The sequence below is a fragment of the Schistocerca serialis genome, chromosome 3 (genome assembly GCF_023864345.2).
Source record: "Schistocerca serialis cubense isolate TAMUIC-IGC-003099 chromosome 3, iqSchSeri2.2, whole genome shotgun sequence".
NCBI lineage: Eukaryota > Metazoa > Arthropoda > Insecta > Orthoptera > Acrididae > Schistocerca > Schistocerca serialis.
In genome coordinates this window covers 282,924,259-282,950,144 of record NC_064640.1, presented here as the reverse complement: position 1 = coordinate 282,950,144, position 25,886 = coordinate 282,924,259, and the positions used below count along the sequence as shown (strand labels likewise).

General features: G+C 37.3%; 1 protein-coding gene across 4 annotated transcripts in view; it reads right to left on the bottom strand.

Moving 5' to 3' along the window:
* LOC126470065 (glutamate receptor ionotropic, kainate 2) overlaps positions 1-25,886 on the bottom strand; it is a 194,528-nt gene that overhangs the window by 8,038 nt on the left and 160,604 nt on the right. For 3 of the 4 annotated variants that reach the window (XM_050097571.1, XM_050097572.1, XM_050097573.1), the window contains exons 15-17: positions 24,737-24,968; positions 11,238-11,353; positions 9,635-9,790 (exon numbers count right to left, since the gene is read on the bottom strand). In XM_050097571.1, coding sequence (XP_049953528.1) covers positions 9,635-9,790; positions 11,238-11,353; positions 24,737-24,968 — 504 coding nt within the window. Of the gene's footprint in view, positions 1-9,600; positions 9,791-11,237; positions 11,354-24,736; positions 24,969-25,886 lie in introns of all 4 variants that reach the window. The other variant, XM_050097574.1, reaches the window with a different exon arrangement.

The following is a 25,886-nucleotide window of genomic DNA, read 5'->3' as shown; positions in this document are numbered from 1 at the left end:
ATTCCTGTGTGTGTCATACATAAGGAATGATTCTTCTAGTTAACTGCATGCACATAATACAGAACTACATTATCATGTGCATCTTACAACTTATTTATAGTTAGACAGATTATATGTCAACAAAAGTTTCTTGCTTCCTTTCCTTTACTTTTACATGCTGTACAGTGTCAAACTTATATAACTGAGCAGTTTTATTTGTTAATAGATATTTATCAAATAAGTAACAAGATGCTAAAAAAGAGGTCTAATTTTTTAAATAGGTAAATAAAATAATTTTAAAAAATCTTGAAAGGTAAAGCAGAATAGAAGTCACTAATGTGTTTTTCATATAAGTGCGATTTTTTAAAAATATATTCAAAGTTAATTTATGACTATTGCTAAATGTTGATTCAGTCACACATTTTACATAATGATCAAAGCATCTTTCTGGGAAATAAATTAGAGAATATCTGGTATCTATACTTTTGTTTAACTGCAACCAAATAGTGTGAGTAATTAGATAGACATTGAATATATATGTCAAATTCATATATTTAATTATTTTTGGATAATATTTCTTTGGCTGATCTGGAATTTCTTAATTGTAAATGATAATTTTGTCCCACGTGTCACCTGGAACTTTACTTGTTAAGTATGCTCGGATGTCTCATTTTGTGAAAATGATTTGTTGAGGCAGCATTGTTTGTTCTGTTACTAACACAGTACTGTGTTTACTGTTATATTGATGTTTACAAGATCAACTTATTGCTATCATGGTCTTGCAAATTAATAGAACAATATGAATTTCTCTCATCTTATAATAGTAAAGTTAGTAGGCTGAAAACTTTTCAGCTCTTATGTTGTCAGAAACCCCATGCCAACTAATGAAATCTGTGACTAGAAATGTTACAAATGTTTCCAGTCGGCAAAAATTTTGTATGCTACTTTTAAACTGTGTAGAATAAAAATTATAGCCAAAATTTTAATGGCTTGAATGAACAACTACTATTTCAAAGATGCTGCATAACATTTGTGGAATATGGAATGTTAATTATTAGCTTATACTGTAGCACTGGCTGTTCAGTTGCATGTGCTTTTCCAGACAAATTTGAAACTTTGTTGACAAATCTGAAACATCGTTGAGCAGGCTTCAGACAGAAAAGTTGTATAAAAAGACTATTTGTGCTCATTCCAACATAAGTATAAGAGATGATGCCAGACTTGCCATTTCTTTGAAGGAATTGGTATCTACAAGCAGCCTAGCATTAAATTTTAGCAAACACAGTAGAGTAACAGAATCTGCTACAAAAAGTATAGACAATGTTGTAAGCTGTATCAGTTATGTTGGCACAGAAAAGTTCATTTTAGACTTGGGGATATCTGACCAGCCATTTTGTCTCATGGCCAAATTTAAATAAAACCTATACTGTGAAAAGAGCCAGGAACACTGTCAACAAAATATGAATACATTTATTTCAAAATGAATGAAACATCTTGGTCATTCAGCAAGCAGTGTTTGGTCCAACTACAGCACTTTTGTATGAGAATTAATGAGTATATTCAACAAATGTTTCTCCTCCAAATACAGTAGAACAAACTCTTGGACAGCTAAAGGCATCAAGAATTACAAACATGGAATTGTACATGGAAACAAAGAACAACTATTACGTGAAGTTTCTCATATATGTAAGCAAATAAAAAACAATATTTGACAGAGTTGTTAACAACAGAATGCAGTACACTTCCAAAGAACATAAATTTACTCATGTATCCTGTCATGAAGTGGTTAGCATTACAATGCCTAAAAAATCTGAAATGTATGGACTAGAATTAAATTCCAACAAAAGCAATCAAATCAGGATTTGCACACCAACTTTGCAACATAAGAAATCACTCATTTGATGAGTGTTACTTCCCAACTAGCTGAAATATTTGAAAGCTTGACCTATTCAAAAAGGGGCTGACTGGATGTGACAGTAAATTTCCTCCCAGTATCAAGACTACCAATTTTTTCTGAGGTATCTGAGAGGACATCACATAACCAGTTAGGAAAGTATGGGGTGTCCATAATCAAAGTACCAGTTTCAAAATGCCATAGAAAGAGAACCACTGCTCAGAATGACGTCAAATTTGAACACCATATTATTGACAGAGGGGAAAATGTCACAGAAGAAAAAGAAAAATTTTACCAATAGACAGTGCTTTAAGCACCAGAATATGTATATCGACAGATGAATGGCACACAGCTGATCTCAGATTGCGTCTGAGATGCCCGTCATGACTGCCTCCATGAAGGATCAGTTGCTGCTGATAAAACTCTTTTAAAAGAATGGTGACTGTGTGTCAGTAGCCCTGTAGAAGTTCCCCACACTCAAGGCTACAAAAAAAGGCATTGTCCGATGTCTACTAAGGGTCTGCAGAAAGAGATTACAAAATTTGAAAAGCTGGTCCTTTTGTACTGCAATTTGGTGAAGGGAGGAAAGTAGCTGATCTAATGTCTGTCAAAGATGTGGCCACAGCACTGCAGAGGGGGTTGAGTGGTGGTGTGCAAACATGGAGTGCACAGGGAATTGCACATTGAACAGGATGGATGGTGTATAGGGCACCCCGAACCACAACTGTCATATTGTGATTCATCTGTCATTTTTAGCTGATTCCATTTACACTAAGACACTTACAGCACCATCTATTGCTGGAATTTCCATTTTTTGTTTTTGTCACATGACATTGCCTCCTCTGCGAGTAACATGCTGTTCAAATTTGATGTCATTCTGAAGAGTGGTTCCCTTTCTACGGCATTTTCAAACTGGAACTTTGATTGTGGACACCCTGTATTATAAAATGTAAATCGGGGAAAATACAATAATTAATGAGCAGTGTAGGAGTCTTCACAAACAATTTTAAGAAGTGGTCAGTGTTACTGATAACTGAGAAGTTTGTCTATGGACAGACTTTTGATAGTACTAACCACATGTTCTAAAAATGTATCAGGAAAAAGTTTCTGGAGATGATGAGCAATAAGTAGGGACAGGAAAATTTTGTGAAAATGACAACACGAAATATAATGCAAAATTAAGGGCTTCTAGCAAAATAACATGAAATCAGCATCCTTACAAGATTTTAAGTAAATTTGTAATTTTGCTGAATATAAATTTTATAACTCTGAAGATGTCAGTTTACTAATATTTCTAACTGATAGTTATTGTATGTTAAAAATGCAGTTTGACTTCCAATCTTTCTCAAGACTGAAGGTTGTGTATAATGTTAAAGTGATAGTTCAACTACCGAGTAATGAACTTTGATGTGATGACGAAAACAACACCGAATAAATAAATAAGAACCCCACCAAATTTGCCAAAAATTAACACCAAATTTGGCAAAAAAAGCAAGCACTAATTTGGTAAAAACAACACTGAATCAGGCACAACTACAGAAAATTTGGAGGGGGGGGGGGGGGGACAAATTTGGCAAAACCACCAAATTTTGCAAAAACAGCAGCAAATGTTTTAAAGATATATTGAACTAAAAAGAGACCTGGAATTTGGCAAAGAATCAATGGTGAATTTGGCAAAAATTACATTGGATTCATCAAGAAACACACAGACTTTGGAAAAAAGAATCTGGAAAGAAAAACATTGAACTTGGCAAAAAAGGCATTTTGCAAAAAGTAACACTGAATCTGCCCAAAAATAACATCAAATTTGCCCCAAAAATAACATTTAAATTGGCTGTAAAAAAAAAACATTTTTTCCTGTCCCTACTAAATATGGCAGAAAACATGCCAGAAACACAAGGGATAATCATCAAAAGATGAAGTATGTGATTTAAGAATTATTGTTGAAAATCTGAAATAGACAAATCATTAAGTGCTATTCGGTGATTTTGTTATGAACCCTGCTATGTATCAACATATCTATGTGCTGATACTGGCACTGACCATAAATCACTTAGTGTAAGTATTAACTTCATGAGAAAAATCACACTGTAACTAAATGAAAGTAAGAGCTACAAAAAATATAAAAATTGGTGACAGACTACATATGAAAACAGAAAAATGAACAGCTCTAAAATCAGTAACAAATGTTGTTGGGTTTACACAAGAAGTTATGATAAATACATATGTACACGAATGAACATACCATAAAAATTATGAATAATATTAAGCCACTGAACTTAAGATAAGATGGAACGAGTCATGATCTGAACTGGGTTTGGTTATTTTGATCTGGGTTTTGAATGACTCAGGAACTTTTACTATTTATATTTAATGCTCCTCTTTTTTTTCAGACAAAAAACTGTGAGTGTCAATTTCTAGACATTATTTTGTGTTCTTTTACATGCTGCATTCACGACAGTTGAACAAGTCAACTGAACAAACAAAATCAAGAAGCCAAAACTATTTCTTTAAGTCAGTGTGCATAATTTTTCTGACCTCAGACATGGAAGTGTGTACTTGCAGATGTAGGTGTTTGACTTCACATTTCAACAGCTGGCAGAGAATGACAAGGAAATATTTTAACTTTCTTGTATGTTCACACAGATTCTTCAAAATTAAATGAGCCATTGCTGGTTGTGGAAAATTAACTACGTACATAATTGTTTGAAAAGTGTTAACACAATTTCAGGCTTTAAATTTTGAAGCAAGGGAAGTTAATATCAATGAAAGAAATAATTGAACACCAGTAGTTCTTGTTTCATTAAAAGAGTATCTTTTTTATGTTCACCTTAATAATAAAAAGAGAGAAAATATAGATATTTGAGGTGATACAAGATTGAATACCAAGCAGCAACTGAGAAACAGAGATAATTTATGATTCCTAAAGTGACACCTTCACTCCACCAACTTGCAAATGAAAATGGTCTTCTTTGAAATTGAGTCTACAACTCAGAAAAAACAACAAAGAGAAAGTCCATCAACCAAGGATCATAGTGTGATCAGATGTAAGGTTAGTGATAATCTAGCTCATTCAGTGTTGTTTCTATGATCCTGTTGTATGTTGCATTCACTACCGTTGAGTCCCAGGACAGTAGGCCTATGTCATATGTCTGTCTATCATGTTTATGTGAAGTTTCCATACATGCTTTAAGTTTCAACCCATTCAGATATACCAGTGAACTCATTTCTCCCACTGAATCTCACAGTACTAGATTTCCACCTTTCACTACTAACTGCAATGTAGTCTGGGCTTTACCAACTTGTTTATCATGAAGTTTCATTGTGTGGCACAAAGAATGGTTCAAATGGCTCTGAGCACTATGGGACTTAACAGCTATGGTCATCAGTCCCCTAGAACTACTTAAACCTAACTAACCTAAGGACATCACACAACACCCAGTCATCACGAGGCAGAGAAAGTGGCACAAAATTATGGACTGTGAACTGATACTTTGTTCCCAGCTTTGCAAGTTTATAATATAAGGAATTTAATTTTTTAGGTCAGTCATAATAATGTATAAGCAGCTTCAATACAGTTTCCACAAATCAGTGCTTGCATGTTGGCCATCTATGAGTTCTGATTGCTGATAATTTGAATTATGGTAGAAATATGAAACAGTGGTTACTTTTCTCTCCCCACTTAGTGAAGACAAGAGTAAAAGACTCTTGTCACTTGGCAAGTTTCATTGTATATGCAGCCTAAGTAACTAGTGATCTGAAACTGTTATTTCAATTGTATGGTGAAAAGACTCGTTATCTATAAACAGTGGTTTTTCCTTGCTACATAAATGGAGTTAATAAGAGTAAATTGTGACAAGTAGTTTTAGTGAACTGAGTAATGTTAATTATGTCCCTCAGCTACTGGTTCAAAAATCAAGCCAATTGCATCTGCTAATGCTTAAATTGGTGAAACAGAATTTTATGACACTACCTTCTCATATGGAAGTAGAATAATATATTTTTTAAATCTGAGTTCACAGTGCTGAACAGGGTCCCTGCAGTTCATCAGTGCTACAGCCCTGCCTACATATGACACATGTGGCTAGGGTTTGGAAGCAGAAATGGCATACTGATGGAATAGAACATATTTAATTTTGGACAAACTGTACAGTACCCCTTTAGGAATCCAGAAAATTTAGAAAATATTCTGGTCCATCCTTACACCACTCATGCTTCAAACTGATATAACCTATTCCATCAGAAGCAGGGCCACATTCAAAATCAGCCACATCATATTACAGCATCATTCTAACAATTGCATAAAATTTTGCATGGACATGACTAGCATCCAACTATACTCTTATTATTTGTCACTATCGAACTGTGGCCAATGATAAGTTTGACCACCTACTGGTAGAAATGCTGCTCACAGCAACAAGGTGAACTTGAGCAGCTGCTTCACTATTTAGGCTATGTAGTGGTCCAACCCCTTGTCCTCCTTTGCTCCCACCACCCCACCTCAGTCTTTTAGTTTTCCTGGCTTCAGTCAGCACTAGTCCCTATTCTGGATTTGCCTCAGTCTTTGTTCCAACCTCTATCTTTGCCCCCCTTGCACCCACCCCAACCCCTCCTCAACCAACCCAACTTCATATTTATTAGCTGTCTAGGCCTATGTACCCTCATTCATCAGTGGTCCTCTATCTTACCTTCCCCCCCCCCCCCCCCCCCCACCTTTCCAGTCAAAATTAACTTCAACAGCACTAGCTGGTATGCAACATGCAACTGACCCTGCTTACATCTGGATGAGCATTCAGTTCTCACATAATTCTCTTCCCTTGCTGTCTCTTACGTTTCAAGCTGCCACTGACCTTTCCTACCCCTACCCATTGGCACCATCATGTTTATCTCTCTCTCTCTCTTTCTGTGTGTGTGTGTGTGTGTGTGTGTGTGTGTGTGTGTGAGAGAGAGAGAGAGAGAGAGAGAGAGAGAGAGAGAGAGAGAGAGAGAGAGAGATTACTTTAAGTTTAGTTTTCTATTTATTACATTCATCCTTATTTTTAAAATGGGCAACAAGTCATAATACTGAAGCAGAGAATACCATCAAGAAGTTATATAGCAATCAATAGCCTTTGTATGATGGCTTGTACAATTTGTGTGATCTGATACCCTATTAGACCAAACTAATTGTAAAGAAATGAGGAAAAACATTTACACTGGAATTAGACAAGATATCTTCACATTTTATACTCTTTCTTAGTACAAAGTGAGAGTCCAGGTACTGTAAGTGAAGGAAAATATATTAATTTACATGTATTTCCTTACATGCTGTCTGAATTTAAATTGTTTAAATTATATGCATTTTATTTTTTCCTTAAAAATAAGCATTTTCTACAAGCTGTTTGTATACTCCTCTCTACTCACATGTAATAAGAATCCACTAATTTGATATGCAAAAGAAAAGAACTGAGTTGCACATTTAGGACTGTGATGAATGAAATTTAAATGACACACCATGCAGGAAAAATAATCTCCATTTAAACATACAACAATGAAGGGGCAGCTGGTGCACAACTCTCAGACACTCACTTTCAACTTTCAATTAAGAAAGCTGCTGTACAATACTGAAGGAAAATATTTACATAAGTTTTTTTGACTGCACCAGTAATAATTTTCAGAATGTTTATAACTTACACAAAGCAGTATGATATTCAACAAACTTGTTAATCCTAAATACAAAACATAAATCGTGTGTGTGTGAAATCTTATGGGACTTAACAGCTAAGGTCATGAGTCCCTAATAAATCGTGTACGTACAGCTATTAACATTGGCAATGATGGATGATTAGCAAGCAAATTACTTTGACAAGTTGAGATAATACTATGTGGAAAAACCATATGACTTTGATGACAGAAAATGCAACCACTGTATTAGATACATTAAAAAAAATCAGCAATGAAATAGTACAAGATATTTTTAATGTTGTTAAATTTTCCATGAAATGTGGGGATTCCATTTGTGGGGACATATAAACTACAAATAAAAGACAATGTTACAAGACTTCTTTGTCAGTGCATAACAAAGTACTACAAAATACTGAATTTCTTTACATCTGAAAGTTCACAAAAACAAGGCTCAATGGGATAATTGTCTAGTGGTATTCTAAAAACTTGATGTTAAAGTCACTTTTTTTGCTAGGGAATAAAAATAATGTATTGATGTGGTTGGTTGGAAGTTAAGGAACTTAACAGCGAGGTCATCAGTTAGATATATGTACTGAAGCGGCCTGCTAAGTGAAAAATGAATACAAGGACAGTTGCAAATTTCCATAGTTGCCTCTTACCATGAGCCAAAAATCGAAAATAATTCACTGGTTACAAGACAAATTCATGCAGATAAAAATTGGCTTTGAATCTATTGAAAGCAGAGAAATAACAGTAATCATGATGTACTACTGTAATATTGCTATGCATTTGCAAATCTGCATTATTGAGATTCCTAGCATATTATACAAAGATTCTATTCTCTTTTCATTTCTCAACACAATAACAAATATAAGCTGCCAGTCTTACTCTAAAAAAGAACTTCACTTATTGCCATCTCACTACTGTTTCTTTCATGTAACAGTTTTCTGGTATGGTTATCCTCTTGCTAAATCTAACAGTAATATTTTTTTGACATTTGCATTCACTAGCAACAGCAAAATATCCTTGTGATAACAACATTATACCCGAGACAGTGCAAAGAAACTATCTGCAAAACATGCATACTTGCTACAATACAATGTTTTAGATGTATTACAAAATCAGCTATAAAAAGGGTGCAATTCATCAAAATATCCACAGTTATGGATATATTAATCTAATTTTAAAACTTCACATATTGCTCTTCCAGAAGTACTGCTGAATTTACTGGTCAAATACTCACTTTCCATTCCCCAGTCACTCAACAGGCAGGTTGCAACAAAGACATGGCACATCTAAGACTTACCAAATACTTCCATAAAAGAGATAAGCCACTTTTCCAGTGTATTTTATAATGCTGAATAATTTAATACCAAACACTATGTGGTTATCTGATAGAAGAAAGGCAACCACCAAATAGTTTAAATATTGGTCATATGAATTTGAAATAAGTCCTCCCTAGATTGCAGTGCCACCTATTTACTCTTTAGCTATCCATATGAATGTATATGTCATTCTGGAATTCATTTTGTGTCTTCTTCTTACTTGTAAACTGAAAACGTACATAATTTCTCTCCTTCCATATTTTTATTCTGTCATAAATAGTGGTGCTTCAGGCACATTTCAGTCTTTATTAAATCCTTTGTAAATCTAAATCTATGTGAGATATCTCTGTTACAGACTTCGTTACATCCCACCCAATGTGTAAAACCATCATTAACTGGAGAAAAATAAGTTTCATGTGTGTATCTACTACAGAATTTCCAGATAATTTAGAACCTTTGTACCCTGCTAAATCTCTTAAATGTTCCTGATTTTCTCATTATTAATGTTGATTAGCACACATTTATACCATTTCCTACTGTCATTGCTTTATACTGCTTTGTGTGGCCTCTCAGTTATCAAAGAAAAATATATGTTTGTCTGTTTTTCATCATGACATGTATACTTCTCTCAAGCAATTAATATCATAATTCACACAAGTTACATATTATTTTTATTTATACCAACACATTTATTCATACATTATTAACAAATGCTAATGATTTTTTAAGGAAAAAGACCTTTCTTTTATGTATCTTGCAGAATGTTCCTCACCCTTTCTTCAACAGCTACTTTTCGTGACTTCCAGACAAACTCGCAAACAGCAATCACACAAGCAACACCCATGCCACCCATCAGCACAACAAAAACACCTCCAACATTGGCCAGTCCAAGCTCGTTTGCTGTGCTGCTGCTCTTGGAGGTGTCATCCTAAGGAACAACATAAAAACTGATATAATAGAACTCATAATTTTGGATAAATGAGGATATTAAACAGTGTATAAATTTGGATCTTCACATTTAATGATTTTCTGACAGGGAAAAATTACACATAGTAGGACAGCTGGAACTTTACATGTACATTTTTTTGTAATATGATAAAGTGAACTTTTGTATGATGTAACAGTTAATGCATCATATTCATCAAGAAAATTTTATAACTCAATTGAGAAAAATGTTGACGTCACAAAGAGACAAGGGAGCTGGCTGTCACTTATCTTCAGGAGGTGAAACTCAAGGTGCGGGTATAATGCAGACACTTTAATGTGGGATTTGGCCAAGAGAATAAACAAATGAGAAATTATACTGTCATGAGGAGGAAAGAGTTGAGGGGGAACAAGTCCCACTTTCCCCTCATAGGGCTGGGAGTCTATACCAGTGATTTGTGATGCTGTGAAAGCACTGGTGTGAGGTCAAAGCAATTGCCAATCCTTTCTGTTGTTGTGGGAGTCATACTCCAATTCTGTGATGAATGAGGACTAGTTCTTCACTCAGTTCAAAATACGAAAACAACAATGAATGAATGGTAGAAAGCAAAGTGGAGTACACAAAGCATCCAGTAAATGGTGTCAAGCAATTGTTTGTTGAAATTGAGTTGTGTCCTAAATGAGGCAGAACAGGGCTGAACCCAGACCAGTATCATACACAACCATAGTTCAAAACAACCCCACCTCAAGCTGCTATGTTCAAGTGTTCGCATAATAATAAAATCATTTGAAAAGAAAACAACGGGTCTGAGAACTAAACATCCCTTCAGAGAGGAAAGAGAGACTGGCTGGGGAAGTTGGAAAACAAGGACAGCAATTTAGATAGGGTCTAACCAGCATTTTTGTCCATTTGGGATTTTAAAAAAAATTGGAAGACCTACGTAATTAAAAAAAAAATTTGAACAGTGAAATTGCATGGTATGATTGACACTTCTGAGATAATTATTTTGTTTCTGATTTTACTACTTCTTTCATTCATCATCAGCATTTGATATCATAAAAATTCTATTTTTAAATACTTGAAGCTTATCTTAATCTTAAAATAAGATTACATTTCTGACATTTTCCCAGTTTCATTATTTTTACACTACTTGAATTCATCAGACAATGATTCTGATTATATACCACTTAAGGAAATATTTGGTGTTTTATGGTCACAATTTTGAAGTAACATTGTGAGCTTTCTTATTCCTTTCAGCAGTTTTTTATTTCCAAGAGCATGTTCAATTAATTTTTTATAATTAATGTCAAGAAGGAGATGACACAAACTAAAGTTCAAGAGCTAGAAACGTTCATAAAATTAATAATAAGTTTGCAGTTATACCATAGATATTCAATTTATTATAATGACTGTGCAACAAATTACAGTGTAAATTTTTGCTATTACATACTCGACATGTCCCACCACCACGTTTTTCTTTCCACCAGCGTGTTTTCAGTATGTGCAACTTTCCTTCTTCTTGCAACTTCAAAATAGCTCCACTTATAGCAGTGCGATATGGAGAATCTGCAATTAAATTGAAATTGTATGTTTTGAATTCTCTATTTTAACAAAGAGTGATGGCAATGAAAATAATCAATTATTGACAAAATTATTTAATTGGGTAGATAACAAACCTATTCACCAAGCGGTGGCAGAACACCCACATAAATGGCAGTTGTATCTGGCAAGCTTTTGGAACCAGTGGCTCCTTCTTCAGGGAGAAGGGTTGATGGGGAAGGAAGAGATGTGAAGGAAAAGGACGGGAGAGGTCTAGGAAAAGGGGTAGTTTTCGGGAAAGTCACAAAGAACTGCGGGGCAGGGGAGACTTACCATAAGGGATGAGAAGGAAAGACTGATTGTTGGGGACTGCATCGGACGAGATTTGAAAAACGGAGAGCTTAAGGGTGGAAGACAGCATAACATGCAGGCAGAGATTACTGCTTAAACATCATGCATGAGTTAATAAGAGTGAAACGCTAAGTGCATTGTACATAACAGAGATGGAAGGGGGTGGTGGTGAAAAATAGACTGGTAGGACAATGAAAGATGTAGAAAACTAAAACAGAGTGAAGGAAAGAGTAGTTATAGTGAAGAAACACTGATATGGAAGAAATCAATGTAAATTAAGGCCAGGTTGGTGGTGAGAACAAAGGACGTGTTGTAGTACTAGTTCCCACCTGGGGACTTCTGAGAAACTGGTGTCTTGGGGAAGAATCCAGATGGCATTTGTGGTGAAACAGGCACCAAGGTCACGATTGTCATGTTGTAGAGCATGCTCTGCAACAGGATATTGTGAGTTGCCAGTATACACCCTCTGCCTATGCCCATTCATCCTAATTGATAATTTGGTGGTAGTCATGTTTATTTAACAGCTGGTATATGACATGTGTCTTTTTGCAAGTGGCTCTCCCTTTGACAGTACCGTCAAACGGGGTGATTTTGAACGGTTTTGTCATTATTTTGATTGTAACTTTCGTATATATTGTTAGATTAAATTGATTGTTATGGAAGTGGTAGGGTATATGTGTAACGAATAAAATATCCCAGAACTAGAAAGTGTATGTGTAGGTAGATTTATCTGAGGCAGTTAAATAAAGTGTCTGAAGTCACCCCATGGATTGGGGTGACTTCAGACATATGTGTTTTTTAAATCTCTGTCCGAAGTTACAGTATATAGAGGGTGAATTTGGACAGTTACTGCCTTTTTTAAAATTTTATGTGCTTTTTATTTGATTTTGGTGACATTTTACACATTTTAAGGTAGCCTTTTGTTACAAATAAGTGATATGGAATGATATAATGAATTTTATACATTACAGATAAGTTCTGCATGAGCTCGTTTAATATTTTCGCTTAAGCGAACAGAAATATCTTCTGACTGTCCTTTAAGGAATAAATGCACCCATTTTTCTCCTGGCAAATTATTATGAAATCTCTTCTCTTTTCGGCAGATTTATCAAGGTAGCCTTTAACTAAATATCTAATATCCAGTTTAGTAAAGGGAAATCCCCAATGTGCAGCCATCAAGATACCTTGCTTCAACATTTCTTCTTCTTCTTTATTTAGTACTGGCTGTCCTCCCATTTTTTTGGATGTGCTTTCTGCACTTTATTTTGTAGGGTTGATTTAGGTATACCATACAAATCACACGCTTTTCTGTACGATAATTTACCACTCTGGATATCACGAACAGCTTTATCTAAAAGTTCCGGGTCATAATTACACCATACTGTAGAACCTCTCCTGCTCTTATACATTCTTGGCATTGTTTGAAATCACCCCACACAGTACACAGTTTTACAAAAACTGTCATTATTTTATAACCTTGCCCGAGAAACTCGACAAACTTTTACAGAAATTATGTCAATGCTGTTAGCTACTGAACATGTCGACAATTACAGTTACAATAACTTCCTGCTCGGCGCAACAATAGAAAGTTTCCACTTTACTGTTCGTCAGTTATTCACCTAGGGAAACAATTGACGCAAAATAAAAGTTGTCAAATGCGATAAATGCAATCTTGCGCTTAAAATAACTGGTGCACGGATGTTAAAATAAGTAACTCTTTGTTTCTATGCAGTGGCAAAGAGCAAATAAGCCATACTGTGCGAATTCGCCCCGGTGTCCAAAATCATTGGCGGTATACATTTTGCCAGTTACAGGGCTGTTATAGGTGGTGGTAGGAAGGTGCATAGGGAAAGTCTTGCAGTGGGGGCGGTCACAGGGGTAGTAGGCACAGGGTAGGGAGATGGGTGCAAAAGGAGCATAGGAACTGACAAGAATATTGAGATTGGGAGGGCAACAGAAAGCTATTCTAGGTGTCAAAATGTAAGTTGCCATCCTTTCCCTCCCATACAGCCTTGGCATCCGAGGGAAACACGTTTGTTTGGATGCAGACTCATTACAGCAATACACCATCATTCTCACTTCAATCTTCACTGCACATAATTACCCCACCAGCCCAATTAAAAAGCGGATTTCCTGGGCCACCACATCCAATCCTGATACTGCCGATCCCCCCAAAAAACAACTTTGGAGCACACCACTGCTGACATTCCTGGTCTGGAATGTGTTAATCAGCATTATCGACAGGGCCATGACTTCCTACAATCATGGCGTGAAATGAGATCCATTCTGTCTGAAATTTTGACCACCACACCTAGAATAGCTTTCCATCACCCTCCCAATCTCCACAAATATTCTTGTCAGACCCTATGCTCCTGCACCCATTTCCCTACCCTACAGCTCCAACCCCTGGGACTATACCCACTGCAAGACATGCCCTATGCACCCTCCTACCAACCCCTGTAACAGCCCTTTAACTGGTAAAACATATACTATCAAAGGGAGAGCCACCTGAGAAACGACACATGTAATATACCTGCTGTTATACAACACTGTACGGCCTTTTACATCGGCATGACTACCACCAAATTATCAATTAGGATGAACGGGCATAGGCAGAGGGTGTATACTGGCAACTCGCAATATCCTGTTGCAGAGCATGCTCTACAATACGACAATCGTGACCTTGGTGCCCGTTTCATCACACACGCCATCTGGATTCTTCCCCAAGACACCAGTTTCTCAGAAGTAGGCAGGTGGGAACTAGCTCTACAACACGTCCTTGTTCTTGCCACCCACCTGGCCTTAATTTACATTAATTTCATCTGTCTCAGCATTTCTTCACTGTAACTACTCTTTGCTTCACTCCGTTTTAGTTTTCTACATATTTCATTGTCTCACCAATCTATTTTTCACTGACCCCCTTCCACCTCTGTTGCGTACAATGTACTTAGCTTTTCACTATTATTAACTTATGCATGATGTTTAAGCAGTAATTTCTGTCTGCATGTTATGCTGTCTTCCACCCTTAAGCTCTCAGGTTTTCAAATCTTGTTCAATGCAGTCCCCAACAATCAGTCTCTCCTTCTCATCCTGTATGGTAAGTCTCCCCTGACCTGCGGTTCTGGGTGACTTTCCCAAATCTACCCCATTTCCTAATCTCTCTAGTCCTTTCCCTTCACCCCTCTTCCTTCCCCTTCAACCCTTCTGCCTGAAGAAGGGGCCACTGGCTCCAAAAGCTTGCCAATAACAATTGTCTTTTATGTTATTGTTCTGCTGCTGCTTGGTTAATAGATTTTTTATCTACCCAGTTAAATAAAAGGGTGATGACAGTACGCCGTGCCTATAAAAAAGTGAAAGAAACTGATGGTATTACACTATAAGATTAGTAGTATACTTCCAGAGCCTGCCAAATCATTTTAATATCTAAGGGCTATGAAAAAATAAAACATGGTACAAGCAAGTTAAATAAGTGATTGGAGAGAGGATTCTCAAAAAGTGTGATATATCAGTAATCAAAATGCATACAAGATATTAATATGACATATTCTAAAGTACCCCTACAGTGTTTGGAATTCCTATCTACTAGGTATGACAGCAAACATCAAAGGTATTCAAGAACTGTTAGGATCATAAAAGGTTTGTATATTTCATATCATGGAATAATTTAAATGCTCAGGGAATTTAAAAGAGAATCTTTGAAAGAATGGGATTATTCAATGAAGTCTAGCCAACAGTTCTGTTGCTTCTGTTATGTATGCTGCATACGTGCCACAGGAGTAAAGTAAGAGATATTAGGAAACGTACTGTTGCATACAGACAGTTGTCTTTCTCCCACTCCATATGCAAATGTAACAGGACAGTAAATTGATAATATTCATATGCAGTACCCTTCATCATACATTCTACAATGTCTTGTGTATAAATGAATCTGTGCCAAATATGTTGTTTTTCCACATCCCACCTCAGATAAATGATGCACAAGCAATTTGAAGAATGATGTCACATTTGACCATGCCATTACATTAGATGCAGACAAAAGGGGTACACAGATTCTCCCCCAGTAAGGGGGGTGGGGTGGGGTTGGGTGGGGTGGGGTGGGGGGATGGGAAGGGGGATGGAGCTGGGTAGTTGCTTTTAAAAATGCCGCTGGGAACGGCAACCCCATCATAATACCATCATATACACGGGTGTGGTTCTCTGCGAAATAGGAGAAGTCTCGTCCCAACATTGGCTGGATAAAGGGCACCAGTAAGGAAGGATGTAAGTTGTATGTAGTATCATAGGTTATCAGTATTGCCAGAGCTGGGGCCTCATAGCTTCTTGTGGGTGCTGTGGCTTTGAACATTGCCACCAGTGAAGAATCTTTGGACTGCTGACCAATGGAGAGTGCCAGGATGGTGTTATAAGTGGCGATCACCAGGGTGTCAGTCTCTACTGCTACTTCTACTTCTACATGTAGTTCTGTGCTTCTAGTGAGAGTTCTGTGTTGCTAGTTGGTGCCAAACATTACTCCAAGTTGTTGACAGTTAGCTCTACTGGCAAACATTCAGTGCATATAGATGCATGCCCAGTGTCAGACTTCTGCTTATTGTTAGTCACTAACAAGTTGTCAACAATATAGCAGTTCTTCAGAATAAGTTGAGTGCATAACATTTATTCAAACTGCATTTGTGTCAAATAATCTTTTGCTTGCCTGTCCAGATTCCTATGGCAATAGATTCTTTGCCACCTTCCACACATTTGTCATTAGCGACAAGGGCATTACGGTTGCCAACGTACAACACAGCATTGCAGTTGTGATGATGTTTATGGGGTGCCCAACTGCGCGCTCATCAGCACCCATAGAAGGCCCAATTTTTACACCGTGCAATTTTTAACACAGTCCAATCTAGCCACTCTCACAAATGGTGATGATGAAATGATGAGGACAACACAAACACCCAGTCCCTGGGCAGGGAAAATCCCCAACCCAGCTGGGAATCAAACCCGGGATCCCGTGATCCAGAGGTAGCAGTGGTAGTCACTGGACCACGAGCTGCGGAGATACAACACAGCACTGCAGTATTAAACTGGAATGCATTCTTATCATTTCTCTGCATACAGATAGTCTTCTGATAACAAACATAGGATATGTTATTGTACAATAAGGAACAGCAGCTATTATCACATTAACTGTGCCTTCCTTTAAGGAGATTTCACTAGATCTCTTTAATGACTTCACTGACAAGACAAAGGACAATTTAAATTTATATGTATACATATAACAGGTACACATATATCAGATATTTTAATCACATAGTAAAATGATTTAATGTAATCTTTGCACTCATGATAGCATTCAACAGATACCAAGCAGGCTACCTATGAAATGTACTCACTGTCATCCCAAACCAGAAATCCAGTACATTCTGGACATTCATCTTCAGACATGTATTAGTCATGTTTATGAGAATGCATAATTCCGACTCCCCGAGAAGTCTTAACATGGCTGCACATGGAGCTCCTACTGGAGAGATTGTCTTTATAGACTAGCACATTCAGGCTACTGCATGCAGCCTACCTCCTCAAATTAAGCCACCAACACCTCCACAGTCATCTCCTCAATCCTCAAGCCATTGTCACTTCAATATGCTTGTCATTTTGTGTATGCTCTTCTATCACACCAAAATTATCCATCCAGTGATATCTGCTGCAATTACGAATTCATGTCTCACTCTCAAATTGTGTCTTGTGGGATACATCCTCTTCTCAACTACATCAGCACTTCTGTGCTTTAAGTACAGACTGCTCTTACAGTCTTCTTTTTTTCTTTTATGATTTCATTGCTTTCTCTTGTTGTCTCCTAGTATTCACAATTTTCCCATTTATATTTATTTCTTGTTACTATTTTTAATATTTTATGTCATTTGGTTTTCCTGAGATCATTTTTCCGTTTCTTGCTTTCTTAATAACTGTTCATTTTCTGGCTTATCTCGGGTAACTGCTTGTTCTCTTCTTCTTAATCCTCTGTACGAATAACCTCTATCTATGCTGTCTATAAGAACCCTCTCTGTATTTCTGTACTGCTGTTCTGCTACCTTCTCCTTCCTACTCTTTGCAATCTCCCATAGCCTTTCTCTCTCCAGTCCTTAATTACTACCAACAACATGAACCACAATGTAACACCTAAAGGAACTCTCTCTCTCTCTCTCTCTCTCTCTCTCTCTCTCTCTCTCTCTCCCCCTCTCCCTCTCCCTCTGTATACGCATGCAGGTGTGTGAGTGTTTGTGGGGGTGGGGGTGGGTGGGGGGGGGGAGGCACATGCAGAAATGTGACTGAAAACAGTTACAGGCACTTTGTGTCCAATCACCACCACCCTTTATCTGTTTCGAGTATCATTTATTTTAGATGACAACACTTTGATCCAGACTTTCCTTGGACTTATTTTGAACTCCTGTGGTTATAATGTCATTACAAATTTTATCGAGTTACTGGTTTTTGCATGAGCTTCTCTTCAGACTGTTTAGCTATGTTACTACAACAACAGCTGTGTTTGCATTTGAACTGGGAGGTAGCAATCACCACATGTACTTGCTTGAAAGTGTTCCAGTAAATACATTCTGCATAGTTAGAAAATTGGTGATGAGATCAAATGGCATCAAGAAAAGATGCGGAACAGCAATAACAGCATTGACACAAGCTATTGTAACAACAGAAGAAGCAACTGGAACAACAGAAGAAGCAATAGCAACATCAGAAGCAACAGGAACAGTGTTAGAAGAACCACAAGGAGCTGACGGACGCAACACATGCAAATCAGCTACACTAATCCCTCTGGGTATGTCTGGTGCCTAGGAGGAGGAGGATATTAGTGTTTAACGTCCCGTCGACAACGAGGTCATTAGAGACGGAGCGCAAGCTCGGGTGAGGGAAGGATGGGGAAGGAAATCGGCCGTGCCCTTTCAAAGGAACCATCCCGGCATTTGCCTGAAGACCACAACAACAGTCTCCTTTTAGACTTATACACTTTGTCCAATGCTGTTCTAATTTGTTGATCCCTTCCAAATAATAGGAATTGTCCAAGTCTGGAAAATAGCTATTAGTTGCTGCAATCACCTCCTCATTTGAATAAAATCTTTGTCCCACCAGCCATTTATTCAAATCGGGGAACAAGTAGTAGTTCGAGCGACACAATTCTGGAGAATAGGAGGGATGTGAAACGAACTGGAATCTTATTTCCAATAATTTTGCGACCACAACTGCTGAGGTGTGTGCTGGTGCATTGTCGTGATGGAAAAGGACTTATTTGCAGTCCAATCGATGGAGTTTTTCTTGCAGCTCGGTTTTCAGACTGTCCAATAACAATGAATAATATGCACCTGTTATAGTTTTACCCTTTTCCAAATCGTCCCTTGTGAATTCCAACAGACAGTCGCCATAACCTATCAAGCCGAAGAATGGTCTTCACCTTTTTTGGTGCAGATTCTCCCTTAGTAACCTGTTGTATAGACTGTTGTTTGGTCTCAGGACTATCGTAATGTACCCATGTTTCATCCACAGTGACAAAACAACGCTTAAAGTCCTGCAGATTCTTCAAATGGTTCTGAGCACTATGGGACTTAACATCTGAGGGCATCAGTTCCTTAGAACTTAGAACTACTCAAACCTAACTAACCGAAGGACATAACACACATCCATGCCCGAGGCAGGATTCGAACCTGCGGCCGTAGCAGTCGCGCGGTTCCGTACTGAAGCGCCTAGAACTGCTCGGGCAGTGTGGCTGGCTGCAGATTCTTCCTGAACAGCTCCAAACAATCCTTGCAACACTTCACACGATTCCGTTTTGGTCAAGCGTGAGCAATCGTGAAACCCACCTTGTGGATAGCTTTTTCATGTCCAAATGTTTATGCAAAATATTATGTACCCTTTCATTCGAGATGCCCACAGCACTAGCAATCTCACGCACCGTAACTCTTCTGTCATCCATCACCATATCATGGATTTTATCAATGATTTCTGGAGTCATAACCTCCACAGGGCATCCAGAACGTTCAGCGTCACTTGTGCCCATATGGCCACTACGAAAATTTTGAAACCACTTAGAAACTGTTCGAATTGAAGGTGCAGAATCACCGTAATGTTGATCAAGCTTCTCTTTAGTCCCCTGCGGCTTTTTGCCTTGCATAATCTTTTTTTGTCCATTTTTTGACAATCACTCAACTTCCTTGATGCACACGAATGCCAAGCACAAAGAAATAGACCAATATGGCTGAAACTTGGTGTGCGTTCTTTCCAAAGATGCTATTAACTATACACGACCTCGATACATGCTGGTGGTGCAATCTCTCGGACTTTGCATGGACTTTTCAAACGCCCCTTGCACCTACCTTTCCTGGCCTATACGAGCATAAAGAACTGCCCTTTTGCATTGCAAGTGCACCAGTACTGATCCAATGACATTTGGAAAAATTGATGATGTAAGTACTATCATATGTCTACATCTATATGATTACTCTGCTATTCACAATAAAGTGCCTGGCAGAGGGTTCAATGGACCACCTTCAAGCTGTGTCTCTACCATTCCACTCTTGAATGGTGCATGGGAAAAATGAGCACGTAAATTTTTCTGTGGAAGCCCTGGTTTCTCTTGTTCTATCGTGATGATCATTTCTCCCTATGTAGGTGAGTGGCAACAGAATGTTTTTGCTATCAGAGGTGAAAACTGGTGATTGAAATTTCATGAGAAGATCCTGTTGCAATGACAAACGCATTTGTTTTAATTATTGCCACTCCAATTCATGTATCATGTCGGTGGCACAATCTTCCCTATTTCACGATAGTACGAAATGAGCCACCCTTCTTTGAACTTTTTCGATGTCAACTGTCAGTCCCACCTGATGTGGATCCCACACCGCACAGCAGTACTCCAGAATAGGGCAGACAAGCATGGTGTAAGCGCAGTCTTTTTAGTAGGCCTGTTGCACCTTCTAAGTGTTTTTCTTGGGTCCAGTCAAAAAGAATAGTTATCAAATCTGTATCTCTAATTCAGGAAACTGTAGACAACTGGGGTCAAGTGCAGGTTGCAAAAAGCATATTTTTCCAAACAGAAGTAGAATATCTTGGCCACCATGCTCAATAAAGATGGTATCTGTCCTATGGAACAACATTTAGAAGCAAATGAAAAGATCCAAATACCTAAGAATATAAAATGAGTTACAACCTTTCATGGGTAAAAAATGGTTATGTGAAATTTATTCCACTTACGGCTACCACTGCCTATGTGCTAAACTAGCTAGGAAAGATGGAGAAACAGTTAAAGTGGACAACAGTCTGTGAAGGGGCCTACAATAAACTATAATGTTTACTAGAATTAGAATGTTCATTGTAAGCCATTCAGTATATTTTGATACTGTGGCCCTTGTCAATATTAATTACCAACACTTAGTTTACAATTACGTATGACTACTTGAAACAATGATACTAGTAGATTTATTTACAGGTGTGTAAATGCAGAATTCTTTTATAATCATTAGATATATTTTACTGAAAAGTACAGCTACTCAATGCGCAAGTCTTGAAAATCACTGACCATGAGTTCATCAAGTGTGTAATATTCTTGCTCTTTTAATAACATTTCTAAAACTTTTTTAAAATTGTGTAAGGCAGTCGAATGAGCTGTTTTTGGCAATTTGTTGAAGAATTTCAGGCTCATGTGTTTATGGCTATTGCATGTGTGAGAAAGTCTTCAGTATGGTAAATCTATCACGTGGCTACTTCTGGTATTATGCAAATGAACATTTTTCTTAGTCTAAATTTTCTTTGGCATAAATTAGTAAACTATAGATGTAAAAGGTGGGGACTGTCATAATGTTATGTCATCTAAAATGCCTTCTGCAAGTATCTCTTAGAGGCAAACCTAGAATACATCTAACGGCTTTCTTCTGCAAGTTGACTCTGTTGCATTTCCCCACAACAGTATTCCATATTGCAGCTGTGAGTGAAAGAATGTAGTCACTTACTGATCAAAAGCCCAAGTAATTCCACATTTTTATTCTCAGACTTCATTGCTAAGGGACTGAAATACAGTTCTTCTCATTTTGTTTTGCTTATGGACAGCTGGTTGGCCAGACACCAGTGATTAGTCATCTCGATTTACAAGTTTACACCTGTTGTTACCAGTATGATATCAGCAGCATAGATCATGTTCTCACTTGGTATATGACTTGAGAAACAATTTGTATAAACAATCAAGAGAAAGGGTCAAAGAGCCAACCCCTGTGGGATTCCACATTTTATTTTAAGCATCTATGATGCCTGATTATTTGCTTATACTTTCTGTGTGACACCATGTCAAAGACTTTCCTCAAGTCTGTAAGTGTAGCACATGTAGCTTGTCTCTTTTTCCAACAGCATCACAAATCATATCTAACATATTTCCTGTTGCTTTCACTGTTGACAGATCTGATCTAAGGCCAAACTGGTTTGCAGTCAATAACCTGTTGTTTTCAAAAGAGTCACATATTTATGTATACAGATTTCTATTATTTTTTATACAACTGAGATTGTCCTATGGTCACTAGGGAGGCATATTTCTCCTTTCTTAAACACTGACAGTCTAACAGTGATTTTAAGTGCTACAGGGAAAATACTATCTGCCACAATTCTGTTGGCTAGAAAAAGCAATGGCATTTTAATTTCATCTGCTATGCTCTCTATGACAGAGCTGCTCATTCCATCATAGTGCCCTGTTTTAGAATATCCAAGCTTGTTAATTGCTTTGCTAAAATTGTAAGGAGTAATTTTAGACCATGAGAATGTAGTTATATTTTTTGTTTGGGGTACAAGTGTCTCAGCAATTGAGCTGTTGTTACAGCTTGAATGATGACAGCTTGTACAGTTTACAAAGTATTCATACAATACATTGGGGTCTATGACAATGGTATTATCTTTCTTGGATTGATTTATTTCACTTTTAATTATATTCCATTCCGCATTAGTACTATTTTTAGATTTCAAAATATAGCTATCATTTCTTTTACACTTGGCTGTTTTAATTTCAGTTTTGTAGACATGTTTGAGTTCTGTGTCTATTTTCTAAACTTCACCACTATTCACAGACCTTTCTTTAGCTATGAGAAGCAGCATTATTATTGTATTCACTGTCATAGCATACCATATTTTCAGTATTTTGTGGTCTACATTTAACAACTTTAATATTGTTTTTATATATGGTTGGACAGTTGCTATTTAGTAAATGCTGAACACTGCCTTAGCAACAAAGTAATGAATTCATCAACAGATCGCTCAGTAGTCAAGTTAAAGGAGCAGTCCACTGATTTGAGTTGCCTCATCATATTTTCAATGAGGGTTCTGTACTTTACAAAGCTTTTGGTACATTCAAAGAGTGACTGTCTTATTTTTGGACATAGTTCTTCATGATCAGATGCCCTAATTTAACCACACTACGTTCTTCTACACAGTATTTATTCTCACTGGTGATTATGTTGTCTAGGTATGATCCTTGCCTTGTTGGTTGTTCATTGATGCAGTACAGATTATGTGATTTAAATGAATTTATTAAGTGAGATACATTTTTTTCATTTTTCCCTTAAGCCTATGCTATTTCACCAGGCATGAAGTTTGTGATGTCTATATCTTGAAAGTAATTGTATTAGTATACCTACAAAAGCTTTTTCATCAGTTCCTGGTGTATGACAGAATGGTATTAAATGAACAGCATAAAGCCACCTTATTCCTATTACCATTTACTCCCAATTAGTCATCAATCTAGGTAGCTGATGCATCCCCCTGTAGTACAAGGATCGTCTTGTCCCAAAAGAATGCCAAAGAAGTGGAAACATTGATTGTTTATATTTCAAGGATGTCAAAATCCACCCAATGTAAAAAGTCCCTGGCAGAGTGGGATGCTTAGCCATCTTGTGTGGCATCTGGAAATTTCATGTATACTACTACAGAACAAGCTTCCAGCTGATCACTGAACGTGGCTATTTTAATTTCAGTTTTGTAGACTTGTTTGAGCTTTGTGTATATTTTCTAAACTTCACCACTATTCACAGACCTTTCTTTAGCTATGAGTAGCAGCATTATTATTGTATTCACTGTCATAGCATACCATATTTTTAGTATTTTGTGGTCTACATTTAACAACTTTAATACTGTTTTTATATATGGTTGGCCAGTTGCTATTTAGTATATGCTGAACAGTGCCTCAGCAGCAAAGTAATGAATTCAACAACAGATCTCTCAGTAGTCAAGTTAAAGGAGCAGTCATATATAGGGATAATTCAGTATGCACAATAGGTTATCAGAGTAGGAATCACAGCACTGATAGTTTGTTACTCAGTAATTACTGCCACTAAATCTATTGATGGCCCATCAGTTATTGTGGCAATTCTGATGCATTTCATCTCCTCTTGGCTATTTCTCTAGTGTTTGACAGAGGGGAGGGGTTTGTTTCCTTACAGATTAACAGTACTGAATTTCATGCAAAACTTTCCCACAACAGCTACCAAGGTAGCACAATGCTACCCATCTCCCTGCAAGCCTCCATCAACTCCCTGTTGTGGACTCTCTTCCATTTGCAAATGCAAGTTCTCCATCTCCTACATCAAAGTAACTGGAAAATGCCCTGTACAAAAACCACTCTGTGGTGACATGTGTACTGGATGAGGTTGATGAGGACATGGAGCAACAGATGTATGTACCCAATGTGCCAAACATCAACTGGCTCCTGAAAAGATATCTTCCAAATGGCCAGCAACCTGGCCTCTATGGAACAAGATGTATTTGGACTTTGCAGTGCCTTTACTCAGTACAGTGAGGCTCACAGTGAACACTTGTCTGAGCGTCTTCAGCCCTTATTTGGTAACAAGAGGGTGGCTTTCTGTTTCAGTCCTACTGATTTGTCTATTTATAATTCTCTCTGACACTTTGCTTCAAAAGTACAGACACCAAAGAAAAATTTTTAGAGGTACAATTAAAAATGAAAGAAAAAATTAAAAGTGTGCAAAATGGGTTAAGGTAAAGTTTTGATTATTACTCACACACTTTTGGACTTACTTGGTGGCATGGCAATTCCGTAGCCTTTTGAATCCAAAAGTCCTCCTACTTGGGTCAGCTCACAGTTCCGTTCAATAACATACTCTATTGATGTCGATTCCATTAGAAAAGCATAGCTGCCCTTTCCTTTCACAACACGGTCCACTCCTTCAACATTTGAGCTTGTAAAAACGCTTGGACGAGCAGACTCCATGAATGACCACATCCTCTGGTACGTTGAAAAATTGGAATCCTAAAACAAGATGTAGATATCCTTGAACACAAGTGTAAAGTGGTAAATATGTTAAAAATGTTCCTGAAATTATGAAAGTTTTGATGTACCATCATGCACTCACTACCAAAACACTTAAATAAGAATAAATTTAACAGACAAACTATACTGAAAATTGACATACAGTGTTGCTGTGTGTAATTATGTTATGAATGGATGTGTCAAATGGCCACACTGTCAATAATGCTGCTAGATAAGTGAAGTAAGCGATTACAAAACCCTCAATATGCCAGTTATTTAAAGACAGTTACCCACAGTGAACATGAATATGCACCCAAAATGCGACAAAGATACATCTGAAAAGAGCCTGAAGGAGATTAAATCATTGAATTCAATGGCAGTTGATCAGTTATTAGAAATTCACTTCAGTGATTCCAATTGCATTTTCTTCTGATGTTGAAAACTTTGCAAATATAATGGAATGTATGGGTGTTAGAAGAGACTGGCACAATACTATACGAGTTGATGCAGTATCTGTCCTCAGCTATGTAAGAACCACTAAAACTTGTTATGCACCATTAGCCATGAGAAATGTAGTGTCTGCCAGCAACATAAATATAACATTAAGTGAGCCAGAGATGAACATTAGTCAAGAAGGTGCTGATAGGAAAGTGTAGGAACGTTTTGATCTTGTCAAAAAAAAACAAACAGTTTTTCATGTAGGGAATGTGAAAAATGAGTGATGAAGGGTATTTTGTGTGTCAAGTGCAATTACTGGTTGCACAAAAAGTGTGCAAAAGTGAACCTAAAATTCATCAGTGATGATGTTCCATGGACATGCTACATTTGTTTATGAGTTGGAACAGCCTATCTTGTAAGTACAGTGGACTCAACAAACGAAATAATAAAGTTGCTGCAAAAGGACATTGAGGCATTAAA